Source organism: Moschus berezovskii, chromosome 4, assembly GCF_049115385.1.
Source record: "Moschus berezovskii isolate FMDL1 chromosome 4, NW_MosBer_1.0, whole genome shotgun sequence".
Taxonomy (NCBI): Eukaryota; Metazoa; Chordata; class Mammalia; order Artiodactyla; family Moschidae; genus Moschus; species Moschus berezovskii.
The window spans coordinates 16,765,596-16,784,233 of NC_142463.1; the positions used below are offsets into that span (position 1 = coordinate 16,765,596).

At 38.9% G+C, this 18,638-nt stretch overlaps 1 protein-coding gene across 3 annotated transcripts in view; it reads right to left on the reverse strand.

The window, feature by feature from the left end:
• FOXJ3 (forkhead box J3) overlaps positions 1-18,638 on the reverse strand; it is a 154,599-nt gene that overhangs the window by 26,859 nt on the left and 109,102 nt on the right. For 2 of the 3 annotated variants that reach the window (XM_055403886.2, XM_055403884.2), the window contains exon 6: positions 11,825-11,926. The exons of the other annotated variant lie outside the window; for it this stretch is intronic. In XM_055403886.2, coding sequence (XP_055259861.1) covers positions 11,825-11,926 — 102 coding nt within the window. The remainder of the gene's footprint in view (positions 1-11,824; positions 11,927-18,638) is intronic. 3 annotated transcript variants of the gene reach the window in all.

Below are 18,638 nucleotides of genomic sequence, written 5' to 3' on the forward strand. Positions count from 1 at the left end.
TTATTCTCTTAGGAATTCTTTATAGTTTTGTGTAGAATTATCTTGCATTCAATCCTGGCTATCTCAGACATATTGTGGGCTTGGTTTCAGACCACTACAGTAAAGAAAGTAAAAGTGAGTCACACAATTTTTTTGGCTTCCTAATGCATAAAAGTCACGTTTACACTGTACTAGGTCTATGAAGTGTGTTAACAGCATTATGTCTAAAGGAACAATGTACATACCTTAATTTAAAAGCATTTTATTAGCTGAAAAAAAAAAACAAACAACTAACCATCAGCTGACAACAGTATTGCCAGAAAACTTTAATTTGTAAAAAATGCAGTGTCTAGGTAGGGTAATACAGCAAAGCACAATAAAACAAGGTATCTCTATACTTGATGTTTTTGAATGCTAATGTAAGCATTATCTTCTAAATTTTGTTTTCTGTCCATGGCTGATACAAAGAAATACGAATGATTTCCAAAATCCAACACTGATCTAATATTGACACCTTTGTAAATTCATTTTTTAATTCTAAGAGTTTATCTACAGATTCTTTGGGGTTTTCCATATGAAAAATCATGTCATCTGTGAGTGATAGTTTTACTTCTGACTTCCAATTTTTAAACTTTATCTCTTTTCATAACTAATTTCTCCTCTCCTTGCCTAAACAAGATGACTGTCATATATTTTACTTTTATGTGTTACAAATCCACAATTTGTTTTTGGAATTTTTGCTTTACACAGTTATCTCTTAAAACAGATTGACTCCAGGTCATGACTTCAGTTAATACTGTGTTATGACTCCAGTCATAATGACTGGACCACCAGGGAGGTCTCCCATCTAGCTTATTTTTCAACTCAAACATAATTTTTATCCCTAAACATAAATTTTATCCCTAAAGATTTTGATTTGGGTTTTTAAAATGTCTTCCATGTGTCTATACACATATTCAACCTGAACTTCACTTATAGTAACAGTTCCTTCTCTGTGCAGCTCTCTCCTCTCTGACATGCCACTCTGTGAACTCTAGCCACCAAGTTCTCCTGGCTCTACCTCAATTTAGGGAGACCTTTGTGTCCTGGAAACTTTCTCAAGGCAGTAATCTAGTACAACCACAGGACTCAGTTTGTTCACCATTTCTCAGGGGATAACTGTCCTTATGGCCCAATCTCTTAAAAACCATTGTTTCATATACATTGTCTGTTTTTTCAGTTGTCTGAACAAATTAAGTCTAGACCCTGCTATTCCACCTTGGCTAGAAACAAATTATCTGCTTTTTTCAGTTCAGTCACTCAGTCGTGACCGACTCTTTGCGACCCCATGAATCACAGCACACCAGGCCTTCCTGTCTCTCACCAACTCCCAGAGTACACTCAAACTCATGTCCATCGAGTCGGTGATGCCATCCAGCCATCTCATTCTCTGTCGTCCCCTTCTCCCGAACCCAATCCTTCCCAGCATCAGAGTCTTTTCCAGTGAGTCCACTCTTCGCATGAGGTGGCCAAAGTATTGCAGTTTCAGCTTTAGCACCAGTCCTTCCAATGAACACCCAGGATTGACCTCCTCTAGAATGGACTGGTTTGATCTCCCTGCAGTCCAAGGGACTCTCAAGAGTCTTCTCCAGCACCACAGTTCAAAAGCATCAATTCTTCGGTGCTCAGCTTTCTTCACAGTCCAACTCTCACATACATACATGACCACGGGAAAAACCATAGCCTTAATTAGACGGACCTTTGTTGGCAAAGTAATGTCTCTGCTTTTTAATATGCCATCCAGGTTGGTCATAACTTTCCTTCCAAGGAGTAAGCGTCTTTTAATTTCATGGCTGCAATCAGCATCCGCAGTGATTTTGGAGCCCCAGAAAATAAAGTCTGACACTGTTTCCACTGTTTCCCATCTATTTCCCATGAAGTGATGGGACCAGATGCCATGATCTTTGTTTTCTGAATGTTGAGCTTCAAGCCAACCTTTTCACTCTCCTCTTTCACTTTCATCAAGAGGCTTTTGAGTTCCTCTTCACTTTCTGCCATAAGGGTGGTGTCATCTGCATATCTGAGGTTATTGATATTTCTCCCGGCAATCTTGATTCCAGCTTGTGCTTCTTCCAGCCCAGCGTTCCTCATGATGTACTCTGCATATAAGTTAAATAAGCAAGGTGACAATATACAGCCTTGACGTACTCCTTTTCCTATTTGGAACCAGTCTGTTGTTCCATGTCCAGTTCTAACTGGTGCTTCCTGACCTGCATACAGGTTTCTCAAGAGGCAGGTCAAGTGGTCTGGTATTCCCATCTCTTTCAGAATTTTCCACAGTTTATTGTGATCCACACAGTCAAAGGCTTTGGCATAGTCAATGAAGCAGAAATAGATGTTTTATTAATCTTTTATAAAGAACTGAATTTCTGTTTGTTGACTCAGGCTTCAGTACATGTGCTTTTTATTTCACTGACCTCTATTTTTATGTCCTCCTTCTTCGAATTTATTTTGCTCTTCTTTTTCTAGATGTTTAAACTGTTAATATCCCATCTTTACTGTATTCTACTACATGTGATTAAGAGTAATAGTTTGTATTCTACAGGCTTTGACATTTCATATTTCTGTTTCTCATCAATCCAACTATTTTCTAATTTTTGTAATGACTCTTCCTTGATCCACGGGTTATGTAACTATATTGCCTATTTCGCAAAGTTTGGGTGATTTTCTCATTACTTCCTTGCTATTATTTCTACCTTTAACTCCACTGCATTTGAAAATACTCACCATATGTTACTGGTTTCTGAAATTTGCTGATAATCACTTTAATGCTCTAGCACAAATCAGTATAACATGATCAATTTTGGTAATTTTTCCATGCGTACGTTAAAAAAAAGTATATTCTACAACTGTTGGATAAGACATTCTACATATCAGTTGAGTCAAATTTCCCAATTTTGTAGTTCGATTCCTTTAAATATCTTGACTAGGATTTGTCTGATTTTTGTGTTGTGGTATTGATCTGCTGTTTTATGATTTCTAGAGACATGTTATGGAGAAGGAAATCACAACCCACTCCAATACTCTTGCCTGGAAAATCCCATGGATGGAGGAGCCTGGTAGGCTTGCCCATGGGGTCACTAAGAGTAAGTCTTGACACAACTGAGCGACTTCACTTTCACTTTTCACTTTTATGCATTGGAGAAGGAAATGGCAACCCACTCCAGTATTCTTGCTTGGAGAATCCCAAGGACAGAGGAGCCTGTTGGACTGCCGTCTATAGGGTCACACAGAATTGGACACAACTGAAGATGAGATGGCTGGATGACATCACCGACTCGATGGACTTGAGTTTGAGTGGACTCCAGGAGTTGGTGTTGGACAGAGAGGCCTGGCGTGCTGTGATTCATGGGGTTGCAAAGAGTCGGACATGACTGAGCGACTGAACTGAACTGAAGCAACTAAGCAGCAGCAGCAGAGACATGTTAAAACCTACCTCACTGACTAAAGATCTGTCCATTTCTTTTTTTAGTCCTGCCAGGTTTTGAGGCTGTTACTAAGCATATGCAAATTTAGCAGTGTTACAGTTAATTACTGAAATGTTCCTTTTCCAAAAATCAATCTCTGTTTTTAGTGACGTGTCTTCTTTCTTTTACAATATATCTTTTATAAGTAGAACATAGTTTGATTTTTGTATTTCCATCCAGTCTGACAATCTTTAGCATTTAAAAAAAATTGAAGTTATTTGATTTTCAACCTTGTATTAGTTTCTGGTGTGCAGCAAAGTGATTCAGTTATACACACACACATATATGCTTTTTCACATTCTTTTCCATTATACTATAGGGTATTGAATATAGTTCCCTGAGCTTTACAGTAAGATCTTGTTGTTTATCTATTTTATATATAGTAGTGTGTATCTGCTCGGAGAAGGCAATGGCAAGCCACTCCAGTACTCTTGCCTAGAAAATCCCATGGACAGAGGAGCCTGGTGGGCTACAGTCCATGGGGTCACTACTAGTCGGACAGGACTGAGCAACTTCACTTTCACTTTTCACTTTCACACGTTGGAGAAGGAAATGGCAACCCACTCCAGTGTTCTTGCCTGGAGAATCCCAGGGATGGTGGAGCCTGGTGGGCTGCTGTCCATGGGGTCGCACAGAGTCGGACACAACTGAAGTGACTTAGCAGCAGCAGTGTGTATCTGCTAATCCAAAACTCTTATTTTATCCCTTCCCCACTCCCTTTTCCCTTTGGTAACCATAACTTTGTTTTTCACATCTGTCAGTCTGTTTCAAATACGTTCATTTATGTCATATCTTAGACTCCACATGTAAGTGATATCATAGGATACTTGCTAGAACTTTCTGACTTACTTCACTTGGCATGATAACTTCTAGGTCCACCCATGTTGCTGCAAATGGCATCTGAGTAGTATTTCACTGTATATACATACCACATCTTCTTTATCCATTCCTCTGTCAATGGACATTTAGGTTGCTTCCAGGTTTTGGCTATTGTAAACAGTCAATGAACGAACACTGGGGTGCATGTATCCTTTTGGATCACACTTTTCTTCAGATATATGCCTAGGAGTGGGATGGCAGGGTCACATGGTAGCTCTATTTTCAGTTTTTAAGGAACCCCCACTTTTCTCCATCATAGCTGTACAAATTTACATTCCCACCATCAGTGTACAAGGGATCCCTTCTCTCTACCTTTCTCCAGCAATTACTGTTTGTGAAATTTTGATGATAGCCATTCTGGGTGGTGTGAAGTGATACCTCAAGTAGTTCTGATTCACATTTCTCTAGTAATTAGCAACGCTGAACATCTTTTCATGTGCCTAATGTCCATTTGCATGCCTTCTTTGGAGAAATGTCTATTTAGGTCTTCTGTCCATTTTTCGAGTGGGTTGTTTTGATGCTGTTGAGTGTCATGAGCTCTTTGTAAATTTTGGAGACTAATCCCTCATCTGTCACATCATTTGCAAATATTTTCTCCCAATCTGTGAGTTGTCTTTATGGTTTATTTATTGTTTGCTGTGCAAAAGCTCCTGAGTGTAAGTAGGTCCCATTTGTTTCCTTTTGTTTTTATTTCCATTATACTGGGAGATAGAAAGAAAAAGATATTGCTGTGATTTATGTCAGAGAGTGTTCTGCCTATGTTTTCCTCTAATTTTATAGCAACCAGTCTTTCAAATAGGTTTTTAATGAGCTTATATTTCTACATGGAGTTAAAGAATGATCTGATTTCATTGTTTTACATGTAGCTGTTCAGTTTCCCCAGCACCATTTGTTGAAGAGACTGTCTTTCCAATGTTGCAGTGTCTTGCCTCCTCTGTCATAGATTAACTGACCACAGGTGCAAAGGTTTATTTCTGGGTTTTCTATCCTATTCCATTGATCTGTATTTCTACTTTTGTCCCAGTACAATATTATTTTGATTAATTAACTCTGTAGTATAATCTGATGTCAGGGAGCTTGATTCCTCCAGCTCCATTTTTTCAAGACAGAGCAAGCATCCTTTAATTTCATGGCTGCAGTCGCTATCTGCAGTGATTTTGGAGCTCCCCAAAATACAATCTGTCACTGCTTCCACTTTCCCCCCATCTATTTGCCATGAAGTGATGGAACCAGATGCCATGATCTTAGTTTCTTTATTGTTGAGTTTCAAGTGAGTTTTTTCACTCTCCTCTCTCACTCTCATCAAGAGGCTCTTCAGTTCCTCTTCACTTTCTGTCATTACTCAAAAGACTAAGACTGACTATGGTGGGTGGATTTATTTCTGGGCTCTGTATTCTGTTCCATTGAGCCATATGTATGTTTTTCTGTCAATATCAAGCTGTTTTGAATACACCAGCTTTGCAGTATTGTCTGAAGTCTGGGAAGGTTATGCTTCTAGCTTTGTTCTTTTCCCTCAGGTTTACTTTGGCAATTCTGTTTCTTTTATGGTTCCACATAAATTTTTAGGATTATTCTGGTTCTGTGAAAAACATCATATGTAATTTTATAGTGATCACATTAAGTGTGTAGACTGCTTTGAATAGTATAGTGATTTAAAAAATATAGTACATATACTGATCCATTCTTGTGACCCTGAGATGAATCCAACTTGATCATAGTATCATCCTCAGTCACTTAGTAGTGTCCAACTCTTTCACAATCAGGGACTGGAGCTCGCCAGACTTCTCTGTCCATGGGATTATCCTGGCAAGAATACTGGAGTGGGTTGCTATTTCCTTCTCCAGGGGATCTTCCCAATCCAGATAAAAACCCATGTATCCTGTGGCTCCTGCACTGCCAAGTAGATTCTGAGCCACCTAAGAATTTGTATGTATTCTTTGATTTGGCTTGCTAATATTTTGTTGAGAATTTTTTCATCTATATGAATCAAAGATACTGTCCTGTAATTTTCTTTTTTGTTATTGTCTATGTCTGGTTTTGGTATCACAGTGATAACAGCTTCATAGAATGACTTTGGAAGTTCCCTTTTCAATCTTTTGGAAGAGTTTGAGAAGGACTGGTATAAATTCTTGGTATGGTTGGTAGATTTCTTCAGAGAAGCCATCTGGTCCTAGACTGTCGTCTGCAGTGAGTTTCTTTTTTTTTTTTTTAAACAGATTCTATTTCACTTCTGGGTTCTTCTTGATTCAGTTTTGGTAGGCTGTATTTTTCTGGAAATTTTTCCATTTCTTAGTATAGTTCAAAGTATTCTCTTATAGTTTTTTGTATTTTTGCAGTATCAGTTATTACTTCTCTTTCATGTTTTACTTTGTTTATTTGGGTCCTCTCTTCTGCTTGGTGAGCCTGGCCAGAAGTTTGCTAATATTGTTTACCCTTTCACAGAACCAGCTCTTGGTTTTATTGATTTTTTCCTTTTTTTTAAATTTCTATTTACTATTTCTTTCCTTCTGCTGACCTTCAGTTCAGTTCAGTTCAGTCGCTCAGTCGTGTCTGACTCTCCGCGACCCCATGAATCACAGCACACCAGGCCTTCCTGTCCATCACCAACTCCCAGAGCTCACTCAGACTCAAGTCCACAGAGTCGGTGATGCCATCCAGCCATCTCATCCTCGGTCGTCCCCTTCTCCTCCCGCCCCCAACCCTTCCCAGCATCAGAGTCTTTTCCAGTGAGTCAACTCGTCGCATGAGGTGGCCAAAGTATTGCAGTCTCAGCTTTAGCATCAGTCCTTCCAATGAACACCCAGGATCGATCTCCCTTAGAATGGACTGGTTGGATCTCCTTGCAGTACAAGGGACTCTCAAGAGTCTTCTCCAGCACCACAGTTCAAAAGCATCAATTCTTCGGCGATCAGCTTTCTTCACAGTCCAACTCTCACATCCATACATGACCACGGGAAAAACCATAGCCTTGACTAGACGGACCTTTGTTGGCAAAGTAATGTCTCTGCTTTTTAATATATTATCAAGGTTGGTCATAACTTTCCTTCCAAGGAGTAAGCGTCTTTTCATTTCATGGCTGCAATCAGCATCCGCAGTGATTTTGGAGCCCCAAAAAATAAAGTCTGACACTGTTTCCACTGTTTCCCCATCTATTTCCCATGAAGTGATGGGACCAGATGCCATGATCTTTGTTTTCTGAATGTTGAGCTTCAAGCCAACCTTTTCTTAGGTTTTGTTTATTCTTTTTCTAATTCTTTTAGGTGGTAGGTTGTTTGAGACTTTTCTTTTTTTGAGGGAGGCCTGTATCACTATGAACTTCCCTCTAAGAACTGCTTTGCTGCATCCCATAGACTTTGTATGGTTGTTTGCCATTTGTCTCAAGGTATTTTTAAATTTCTTTGATTTCATTGTGGATGCATTGGTTGTTTAGCCTCCATATAATCTTCTTTGTTCCCCCCTCATTCCTCTTTCTACAGTTGATTTCTAGTTTCATGCTGTTGTGGTCAGAAAAGATTCTTTGGCTTTTAAATTGAATATTCAGTGGAAACACATTTAACGTGTTTCCTAATGCAATTAGATTTAAATACTATTTATTTTCCTGTGTTCCCATTTCTTCTCTGTTCATTTTTTTCTCCTTTCTTGGCTACTCTGGATTAATCAAGGATTTATTATTTTTCCTTACTTGGTAATATTCTTTCTTGTAGTAACCTAGAGCAGTGGTTTACAAGCTAAGGGACCTGAACCAATACAAGACCAATATCTGAGAACTTGAAAGAAACGCAGTTTTTCAGATCTCAATCCAGACTAAGAGAATCAGAAATTCTCAGAGTAGGGCCCAGGAATCTGAGTTTTTAATAAGCCTTCCTCGTTATTCTGATATATACTGAAGTATTAAGAATCAGTACCCCCTATTTTACTACATCTTGAGTTAGTACTTTTACTACTTGCCACACAATGTGAAGACATTAAGTATATGTAGTTCCTATTTTACCCTAGTACTGTCATGAACTTTTTAACTTCTGCAAGTATTTTAGATTCCAAATCATTGTGTTATACAACAGCACTGCTATTGTTTCAATCACTCAATACACATTTATATTTACTGACATATATATTCTTTGGTTTTCTTCATTCTTTTCTGCACAGGGCAATTTTCCTTCTATGTGAAAAATTAACCTCCTTTAATTTTTTTAATATGGGTGAACTAGTAACATTCTCTCACATTTTGTTTCTGTAAAAGACTATTTTTTAACCATTTTTCATAGAAATTCTATATTTGAGAATTCTGGGTTAGCAGGTATTTCCTTTCAGCACTACAAAAATTTCATTCTGGTGGTGTCTTTTATCATTTCTATTCAGAATTCAGTATGTTTCTTTAAAGTTGCCTATTATTTTCCTGATTTTAAGTTTTTTTAAAAAATTCTTGTATTTTCGTAGTTTGATTTTTATCTGCCTAATGATTTCTTTTAATTGGTCTTTCCTGAGTTTCTCAGGACTTCTTGAATCTGTACGGTGTTATCTTTTATCAGTCTTAAAAAATTAAAACACTGTTTCACCTCTATTTCCCTTTTCTTCTCCTCTGGAACCCTAATGGCAAGTTCATTAGATCTTTTCCCCATATCCCATTTATCTCCTAAACTTTTCTGAATTGTCCAGGATATTCCTTCATGCGTCAATCTGCACATTTTCTACTGACCTGTCTTCTAGTTCACCAATTCTCTCCTCTGGTGGGTCTAATCTTCTCTTAAACCCATCCATTGAACTCTTAATTTCAGTTGTTATACTTTACAGTTCTCTTGATTTTTCCACACAGATTCCAATTAAATTTTCTATAATTTGCCTATTTTCTTCAACATATTAGTCACAGTTATTTAAAAATCAGTATTCAGATCACTTGCGGATACTGTGATATCCTTCGTCTTTCCCCTGTCTTGTTTCCTGGAGTGTCTGACAATTTTTCCTGAAAATGAGAGCTTACTTATGAAAACCTGAAAAAGCTGAGGATATGTTATCTTTCAGAAAGAATTTAGTTTCCTTTTGGCAAGTAGAATATTAGCATACCACCCTAATAACAGTTTGAGACTGGTGTTATTTTGGTTTGCTCTTACTCATAGAATATAATCTTTCTGAATTATCAATCTGAAATACTGGGGTGTTTACCATAGCTCCCTTCTGGAAGAATTATAATTTTTGTTCCCCTTTCTCTATGAGACTGCTGAATCCTGGCTACTGCCAGCTCTACTTGCTTTGTCTGTGTCTGAGTCCAAGTACACACAGGTTGCTGCTGCTGCTAAGTCGCTTCAGTCGTGTCCAACTCTGTGCGACCCCATAGACGGCATCCGACCAGGCTCCAGCGTCCCTGGGATTCTCCAGGCAAGAACACTGGAGTGGGTTGCCATTTCCTTCTCCAATGTGTGAAAGTGAAGTCACTCAGTCGTGTCTGACTAGCAGCGACCCCATAAGCCTTAAGTGGATACTGCTTGCTAAAAGTTGAGGTAACTTTTGAGATTCCTTGGGATAATGGTCCTTAAGTCCTGGCTCTTTGGCAACCTCAAACTTCAGCTTTTACCTCCCCTAGCTCAATGACTGCTCAAGGTTCGCAGTTTTCTGTTCAGCCTCAATGCCATGCACTGAGAAGTGGGAAACGTCCCAAAGGAAAATGTGTATAGCTTACCTCAGTGTGCTACCCTTTTTATTGAGATTTTCACTTCTGAAGTCCTATCTTATTCTCCAATGCCTCTCCCGTCTTTTTAATTGGTAGGCAGGGAGTGGGGGATGCAGTGGTAACTTTATATAGATAGGGAGAAGGGTTAATCTGACACTAGCTATTCTATCATATCTGAAAGTAGAAGTCCAAAAACTCCAGCTCCTTTATTTAGTCATGAAGTCTCAGCATTACTATTTTCTAATTGTTTCCTAACAGCCACAACTTCCATGTTTAGGCCTCAGTATCTCCTATTTGGAATACTGCAAAGAACAGTACAGGATACTTCTGATGCCAGCCCACAGGTTTTACAAGAAATACTCAAGTCTAGCTGTGTATCCTTAGGGATGATTTTTTAAAGTACAGATTTCCACAAAGATAAAGTAATTGATTTGGTAGGCCTGCAATGGAATCTAGGAATTACTACCACCACCAAACATACACACTAACATACTCACCCCTCTCCTAAGTGATTCTGGTGGCGTCAGCCTGTATATTGTTAGCTGAGAAAAATTATTACTCTTTATCTCAGCTGCCAGTTTCCTATCTAAATTAGAAATCTGACTCTGATTATAACCTGTCTTCTGTTAATCCATTAACTTTAACAAATAGAAAGATACTACATACAGCAATTGAGTATGTGTATGTGTTTGTGTTTATGTATGTGCACAAGGGAGTTCAAGAATGAGATAAAAAACAAAGAGCAAGTGAAAACAAGGGAGACAAGAGGAGAGGGTAAAAGCAAGACTGACAGATTACATGAGTACTAGTGTGGGAAATATACGTCCTCAAGGTGCCCATCATGGTCCAGTAAGGAGGAAACAAATGCACAGAACTGAGTTACTTCATGAACCTCCCACAGCCTTTATAGGGTTTTCAGATATGAGGTTAAGAAATTACCTTGATTTCAAATATCTCTTGATACAAAGAGATATTTGTATCCCACTGTGTGTGTGTGAAGTCGCTCAGTCATGTCCGACTCTTTGCGACCCCATGGACTGTAGCCCATCAGGCTCCTCCGTCCACAGGATTCACCAGGCAAGAATACTGGAGTGGGTTGCCATTTCCTTCTCCAGGGGATCTTCCCAACTCAGGGATCGAACCTAGGTCTCCCGCATTTCAGGCAGACGCTTTAACCTCTGAGCCACCAGGGAAGCCCTCAGTCCAGTTCAGTTCAGTCGCTCAGTCGTGTCCGACTCTTTGCAGGTATACTTAATAATGAGCTGGCACAAAGTTTTGACCCTTGTCTTAAAAAAAAAAATTGCAGTAGACTACCTCATATTATTTCTGGGTATGTACCTAGACTTGAATATCATGAAAGATGTTGACCAACATTCAAATCAACTCTAGAAGTTTGCCTGAATTATTTATCTCAATGGATTCAGCTGATGCCCTTGGACTTTGTCAATCTTTTTTTAAATCACGTATTTAGAGGGGTAACCAATGATTTTGAAACAAACTGATTCAATAAAATGCTGTACTCAAAAAGTTTTTGGGACTGGAAATGTCAAGAATTTAGATTTAATACAGAGCTTCCCAATAAGTATCTTCCAATTTTCCAGAGATTTATTTACGTCTAAATTATGTCAAGCTAAAAAGCATTGAGGATTCAGCTTTCAAACTGCCATGTATGGTTTGGTCAAACTGATATCTTCTTGAACCTCAACTATAAAGAAACCTGTTGTTACTATAAAAGCAAATAAAATGTATTACTCAATGACATTTCAAAAGTGTTAAAAAAAAAAAAAACAATTACTTTGTTAGTCACAGTGTTGATTGCCAGAGTTGGAGAGGCACTTCCCGAAATAATACACTCCATTCCCAAAGAATCTGAATCTATGCTATATGGAGTTGAGGCCTAAAATACAAGAACAAAATAAATAATTATTAGCTCATAAAACCACCAACTTTAACACAATTTGAAGTTATTTCATAAAATTCTCCAACATCCAGTTTTGTACTTTGTTTCTGAAAATAAACTATTTGCTGAATTCTCTTCTACTATATTTTAATAGGCTACTATTAACCTGATATGGAGAAGGAAATGGCAACCCAATCCAGTATTCTTGCCTGGAGAATCCCATGGACAGAGGAGCCTAGTGGGCTACCTTTCATAGGGTTGCAAAGAGTCAGACACAAATGAAGTGACTAGCACACAGCCACTGACCTGATTATCACCATGGGCTATGGAATGAGTTTACAAATATTAAGAGATAAACTTCTGTAGCTGATACCGCTAATAGTCTACTAACGCCAATCCCTCCCTCTTCTACCTTTTAGTCATTAACTCATCACTGCCCAGCTAAAGACCACCTTTTCCAGCCTCATTTGCAACTACTTGCAGCGATGGGACTAAGATGTGACAAATGGGATTTGAGCAAGAGTGATGTGTGCAACTTTTGGGTCACGTCTTTAAAAAGAATTTGCTTGTCCCCCATTCGCTTTCCCTCTTGCTGCAACCCTGGGACACAGATATGGTGGTAGTGATCTTATATAATCAGAAAGCTGAAGTTAATACCCTCAAAAACAGTCTCAAAAACGACAGAATGACCTCTGTTCGTTTCCAAGGCAAAGCATTCAATATCACAGTAATAAAAGTCGATGCCCCAACCACTAAGGCCAAAGAAGCTAAGTTAAATGGTTCTATGAAGACTTACAAAATCTTCTAGAACTAACACCAAAAAAAGATGTCCTTTTCATCAGAGGGGACTGGAATGCAAAAGTAGGAAGCCAAGAGATACCTGGAGTAACAGGCAAATTTAGCCTTGGAGTACAAATTGAAGCAGAGCAAAGGCTAACAGAGTTTTGCCAAGAGAATGCACAGGTAATAGCAAACACCCTCTTGCGACAACACAAGAGAAGACTCTACACATGGACATCACCAGATGGTCAATACTGAAATCAGATTGATTACACTCTTTGCAGTCAAAGATGGAGACGGTCTATACAGTCAGCAAAAACAACACTGGGAGCTGACTGTGGCATAGATCATGAACTCCTTATTGCCAAATTCAGACTTAAATTGAAGAAAGTAGGAAAAACCAAAAGCATTCAGGTTATGACCTAAATCAAATCCCTTACAAACATACAGTGGAAGTGACAAACAGATTCAATGGATTAGATCTGACAGATGAGAGTGCCTGAAGAACTATAGTGGGAGGTTCGTGATATTGTACAGGAGATAGGGATCAAGACCATCCCCAAGAAAAAGAAATGCAAAAAGGTAAAATGATTGTCTGAGGAGGCCTAACAAACAGCTGAGAAAAGAAAAAAAGCTAAAGGCAAAAGAGAAAAGGAAAGATATACCCATTTGAATGCAGAGTTCCAAAGAACAGAAAGGAGAGATAAGAAAGCCTTCCTCTGCGATCAATGCAAAGAAATAGAGGAAAACAATAGAATGGGAAAGACTAGAGATCTCGTCAAGAAAATCAGAGATACCAAGGGAACATTTCATGCAAAGATGGGCTCAATAAAGAACAGAAATGGTATGGACCTAACAGAAGTAGAAGATATTAAGAGAACACACAGAACTGTACAAAAAAGATCTTCATGACCCAGATAATCACGATGGTGTGATCACTCACCTAGACCCAGACATCCTAGAATGTATAGTCAAGAGGGCCTTAAAAAGCATCACTAAGAACAAAGCTAGTGGAGGTGATGGAATTCCAGTTGAGCTATTTCAAATCCTGAAAGATGACGCTGTGAAAGTGCTGCACTCAATACGCCAGCACTGGAAAACTCAGCAGTGGCCACAGAACTGGAAAAGGTCAGTTTTCATTCCAATCCCAAAGGCAAGGCCAAAGAATGTTCAAACTACCACACAACTGCACTCATCTCACATGCTAGTGAAGTAACGCTCAAAATTCTCCAGCCAGGCTTCAACATACATGAACCATTAACTTCCAGAAGTTCAAGCTGGATTCAGAAAAGGCAGAGGAACCAGAGATCAAATTGCCAACATCAGTTGGAGCATCAAAAAAGCAAAAGAGTTCCAGAAAAACATCTATTTCTATGTATGCTGAAGGCTTTGACCATATGGATCACAACAAACTGTGGAAAATTCTTAAAGAGATGGGAATACCAGACCACCTGACCTGCCTCCTATATGCAGGTCAAGAAGTAACAGAACTGTACATGGAACAACAGACTGGTTCCAAACTGGGAAAGGAGTACGTCAAGGCTGCATATTGTCACCCTACTTATTTAACTTACATGCAGAGTACTTCATGAGAAATGCCGGACTGGATGAAGAACAAGCTGGAATCAAGACTGCGGGAGAAATATCAATAACCTCAAATATGCAGAAGACACCACCCTTATGGCAGAAAGTGAACAGGAACTAAAGAGCCTCTTGATGAAAGTGAAAGAAGAGAGTGAAAAAGCTGGCTAAAAACTCAACATTCAGAAAACTAAGATCATGGCATCAGGTGCCATCACTTCATGGCAAATAGATGGAGAAACAGTAGAAACAGACTTATTTTTTTTGGCTCCAAAATCACTGAAGATGGTGACTGCAGCCATGAAATTAAAAGATGCTTACTCCTTGGAAGAAAAGCTATGACCAACCAAGATAGCACATTAAAAGGTCAAGACATTACTTTGTCAACAAAGGTCTGTCTAGTTAAAGCTATGCTTTTCCCAGTGGTCATGTATGGATGTGAGAGTTGGACTATAAAGGAAGCTGAGTGTCAAAGAATTGCTGCTTTTGAACTGTAGTGTTGGAGAAGACTTTTGAGAGTCCCTCGGACTGCAAGGAGATCCAACCAGTCCATCCCAAAGGAAATCAGTCCTGAATTTTCACTGGAAGGACTGATACTGAAGCTGAAGCTCCAATATTTTGGCCAGCTGATGCAAAGAGCTGACTCATTTGAAAAGATCCTGATGCTGGGAGAGCCTGAAGGTGGGAGAAGGGGACGAGAGAGGATAAGATGGTTGGATGGCATCACCGATTCAATGGACCTGAGTTTGAGTAAGCTCCAGGAAGTGGTGATGGACAGGGAAGCTTGGAGTGCTGCAGTCCATGGGGTCACAAAGAATCGGACAGGACTGAGTGACTGAACTGAACTGAAAAAGAAGTAAATGATAAAGATAAAAATAGAAATAAAAACAGAAAACCAACAAAAACAATTTTAAGACAAAACCTAATTCTTTGATAAGACTAACAAAATTGACAAACCTTTAGCTATAACAATGAAGAAAAAAGAGAAAACAAATCATCAATATCAAGAACGAAAGAGTTATTACTACAGACTCTATATATATTAAAGTAAGAGAATATTATGATCCACTTTACACTAACAAATATAACTACTTAGATACAAGGGACAAAATTACTTAAGAACATAATTTACCAAAACTGGAATAAAAAGAGAAAATGTGAACAGTCCCATAACAAAGTAACTATCAAAAGTGAAACTGAAAGGGAAATTTGCTCAGTTGTGTCCAACTCTTTGCCACCCCATGGACTATACAGTCCATGGAATTCTCCAGGCCAGAATACTGAAGTGGGTAGCCTTTCCCTCTTCCCAGGGCATCTTCCCAACCCAGGGATCGAACCCAGGTCTCCCGCACTGCAGACGGATTCTTTACAAGCTGGGCCTCCACACACATAAAAAAACATCTTCAGTTTCAGGTCAAGATGATTTCACTGATGAAATTTCTCAAATATTCAAGGAAGATATGTCAATCTACCAATCAAGAAATTTTTCAGAAAATAGAAGGACTATACCCTTATCAGTTTTATGAGGCTGCTAAGTCACTTCAGTCGTGTCTGACTCTGTGCGACCCCATAGATGGAAGCCCACCAGGCTCCCCTGTCCCTGGGATTCTCCAGGCAAGAACACTGGAGTGGGTTGCCATTTCCTTCTCCAATGTGTGAAAGTGAAAAGTGAAAGTGAAGTCGCTCAGTCATGTCCGACCCTTAGCGATCCCACGGACTGCAGCCTACCAGGCTCCTCCATCCATGGGATTTTCTAGGCAAGAGTACTGGAGTGGCTTGCCATTGCCTTCTCCGTTTTATGAGGCTAGCATAACCCTAATATCAAAACCTAGCCAATATTACTATAGATGAAAATGTCACCTGTCAAATCAGTAAACAAAAGATGATAAGGCCATCAAGTCAAGGGCCACTGAAGCCACCCTAAACTGTGTACCCTGAGGGGATTCAGAATGGAGAAAAACAGGATTCTGACCCTAAATAGTGAAGGTGCATATCAAAGGAATGATTTCAATGAGCCCAGACTCTTGCATCTTCCCATACATAGAAAAGTGCTAAATTCATTAACTTGAGAGGTCTAGTTTTCTTGAACATAATCTTTTAATGTTCTGACTACCTGATTTTTGTTGTACCCACATCCCTCATGAACACAGATGCGAAAATCCTTCAGATATTAGCAAAAGGAATCCAATGATACATTAATGGGGTAATATATCATGACTCAGTAAGGGTTCATCCAAGGAATACAAGGTTCAACATTTCAAATGCAATCAATGTAATTCAACACTCAAACACAATAAAAGTAGGAATCAAAAGAGCAGTTAAAAAAACTTATACCCATTCACGATAAAAACTCAATAAACTGGGCTTACTAGAGAACTTCCTCAATCTGATAAACAGCATCTACAAAAGCCCTACAGCTTATGTCACATTTAGGGGTGAAAGACTGGATACTCTCCTCCTAAGAATGGAATAAGGCTGGATGCCCACTTTCTCATTTCAAGTAAAGATTTGAAATGAGAGATTCTCATCACTGCTGTAAGGTGCTAGGAAGAAACAGAGGAGGAGGAAAGAAAGACACAGGAAAACTGTCTATTTGCAGATAACATAATTATAGAAATCCCAAGGCATCTTCAAAAACTACTAGAATTAACAAGATTTCAGGATACAAGTTTAATACACAAAAACTAATTACATTTTTATTACGAGCAGCAAAAAACTGAACTTTAAAACATATAGCATACAAATCCAAAACATTCATGATTAAACCGAACTGGAAACATTCAAGTCCTCTACACTGAAAACTAAACATTCCTGAGAGAAATTAACAATGTAATGAATAGAAAGATATCACACTTTCATGGCTTGAAATAATATTGTTATGATATCAATTCTCCCCAGATCGGGTTGTCTGGGATAAGAGTGGTGGGAGGCACAAGTCACAAAAGGAAATGAGGAAACTTTTGGGTGTGACAGAAAATGTTCATACTGTCAACTAGTGATAACTTCACAAGACAAAAATCCTCAAACTGTAAGCTTTAAACATTCAATTAGCTGTACATAAACTATTTCCAATAATACTGTTAAAAAACAAAAAAGTAAATCCTACCATATGAAATGCTTTATAGCCTACAAAAATGAGCAGCATTTCTCAAGAAATTTTATTTCAATGAATCTCACGGAGGCAACATGTAGTACCTCCCACACAATGTACACTCAGTATATGTTTGCCCAATTGAAATGTTTTTCAGTTCTAGGAGTTCTGAGAGTATGCAGACTGCATTCCTTCCTCTGCCCATATATACCTTTAACTAAAGCCTCCCTCATTCAGACTCAGCCTCAGGGAAGAAAGGCAAGTGGTAAGAGTTTACTTCAAACAACAAAACCACTCTGTTTAACAATTCAGGATCTTAGTTTCCCAACCAAAACCCATGCCCCCTGAAGTGGAAGTGCGGGGTTTTAACCACTGAACCAACCAGGTTAGTCCCCTATCTTTTACTATTTTCTATGCAAAAAAGTTATACTTCTGCATCAAATTTCTAAGTCTTACTCCTCTTTCTATAGGCCTTCCCACAAAAGCATTTTCTACTTTGAGTCACTTGAGTTACCACTGCTTGCTCTAACATGCCGCTTAATTACATAGTAATTTGTTGTCATTTGTAATAGTATTTATGACAATTATATATATGTGTGTATGCATATACAGATATAGAGTAAATGTGGTGGTGCTGCTGCTAAGTCACTTCAGTCGTGTCCGACTCTGTGTGACCCCATAGACGGCAGCCCACCAGGCTCCCCCGTCTCTGGGATTCTCCAGGCAAGAACACTGGAGTGGGTTGCCATTTCCTTCTCCAATGAGTGAAAGTGAAAGGTGAAAGTGAAGTCGCTCAGTCATGTGAGACTCGTAGCGACCCCATGGACTGCAGCCCACCAGGCTCCTCCGTCCATGGGATTTTCTAGGCAAGAGTACTGTAGTGGCTTGCCATTGCCTTCTCCGTAAATGTGGTGGGTTCTCTTAAAATGAAGGGATCTGGTTAACTAAAACCAAACAAAGACACTACAAAGAGAGAAAATGACAAGCGAGTATCTCTGATGAATACAGATGCAAAAATACTCAACAAGACACACAAAAAAAGCATGTGACAAAACTAAATCATTCACTAATGATAAAATCTCTCATCAAAATTAGTATAGAAAGACGATATCAGCATAATAGAGGCCATGCATGACAAACTTAACAGCCAATAATCAGTAGTGAAAAGCTGAAACCTTTCCTTTAAAATCAGGAATAAGCTTAGAATTCCCACTTTTGCCATTTCTTATTTAACACAGTACGGGAAGTCTTAACCAC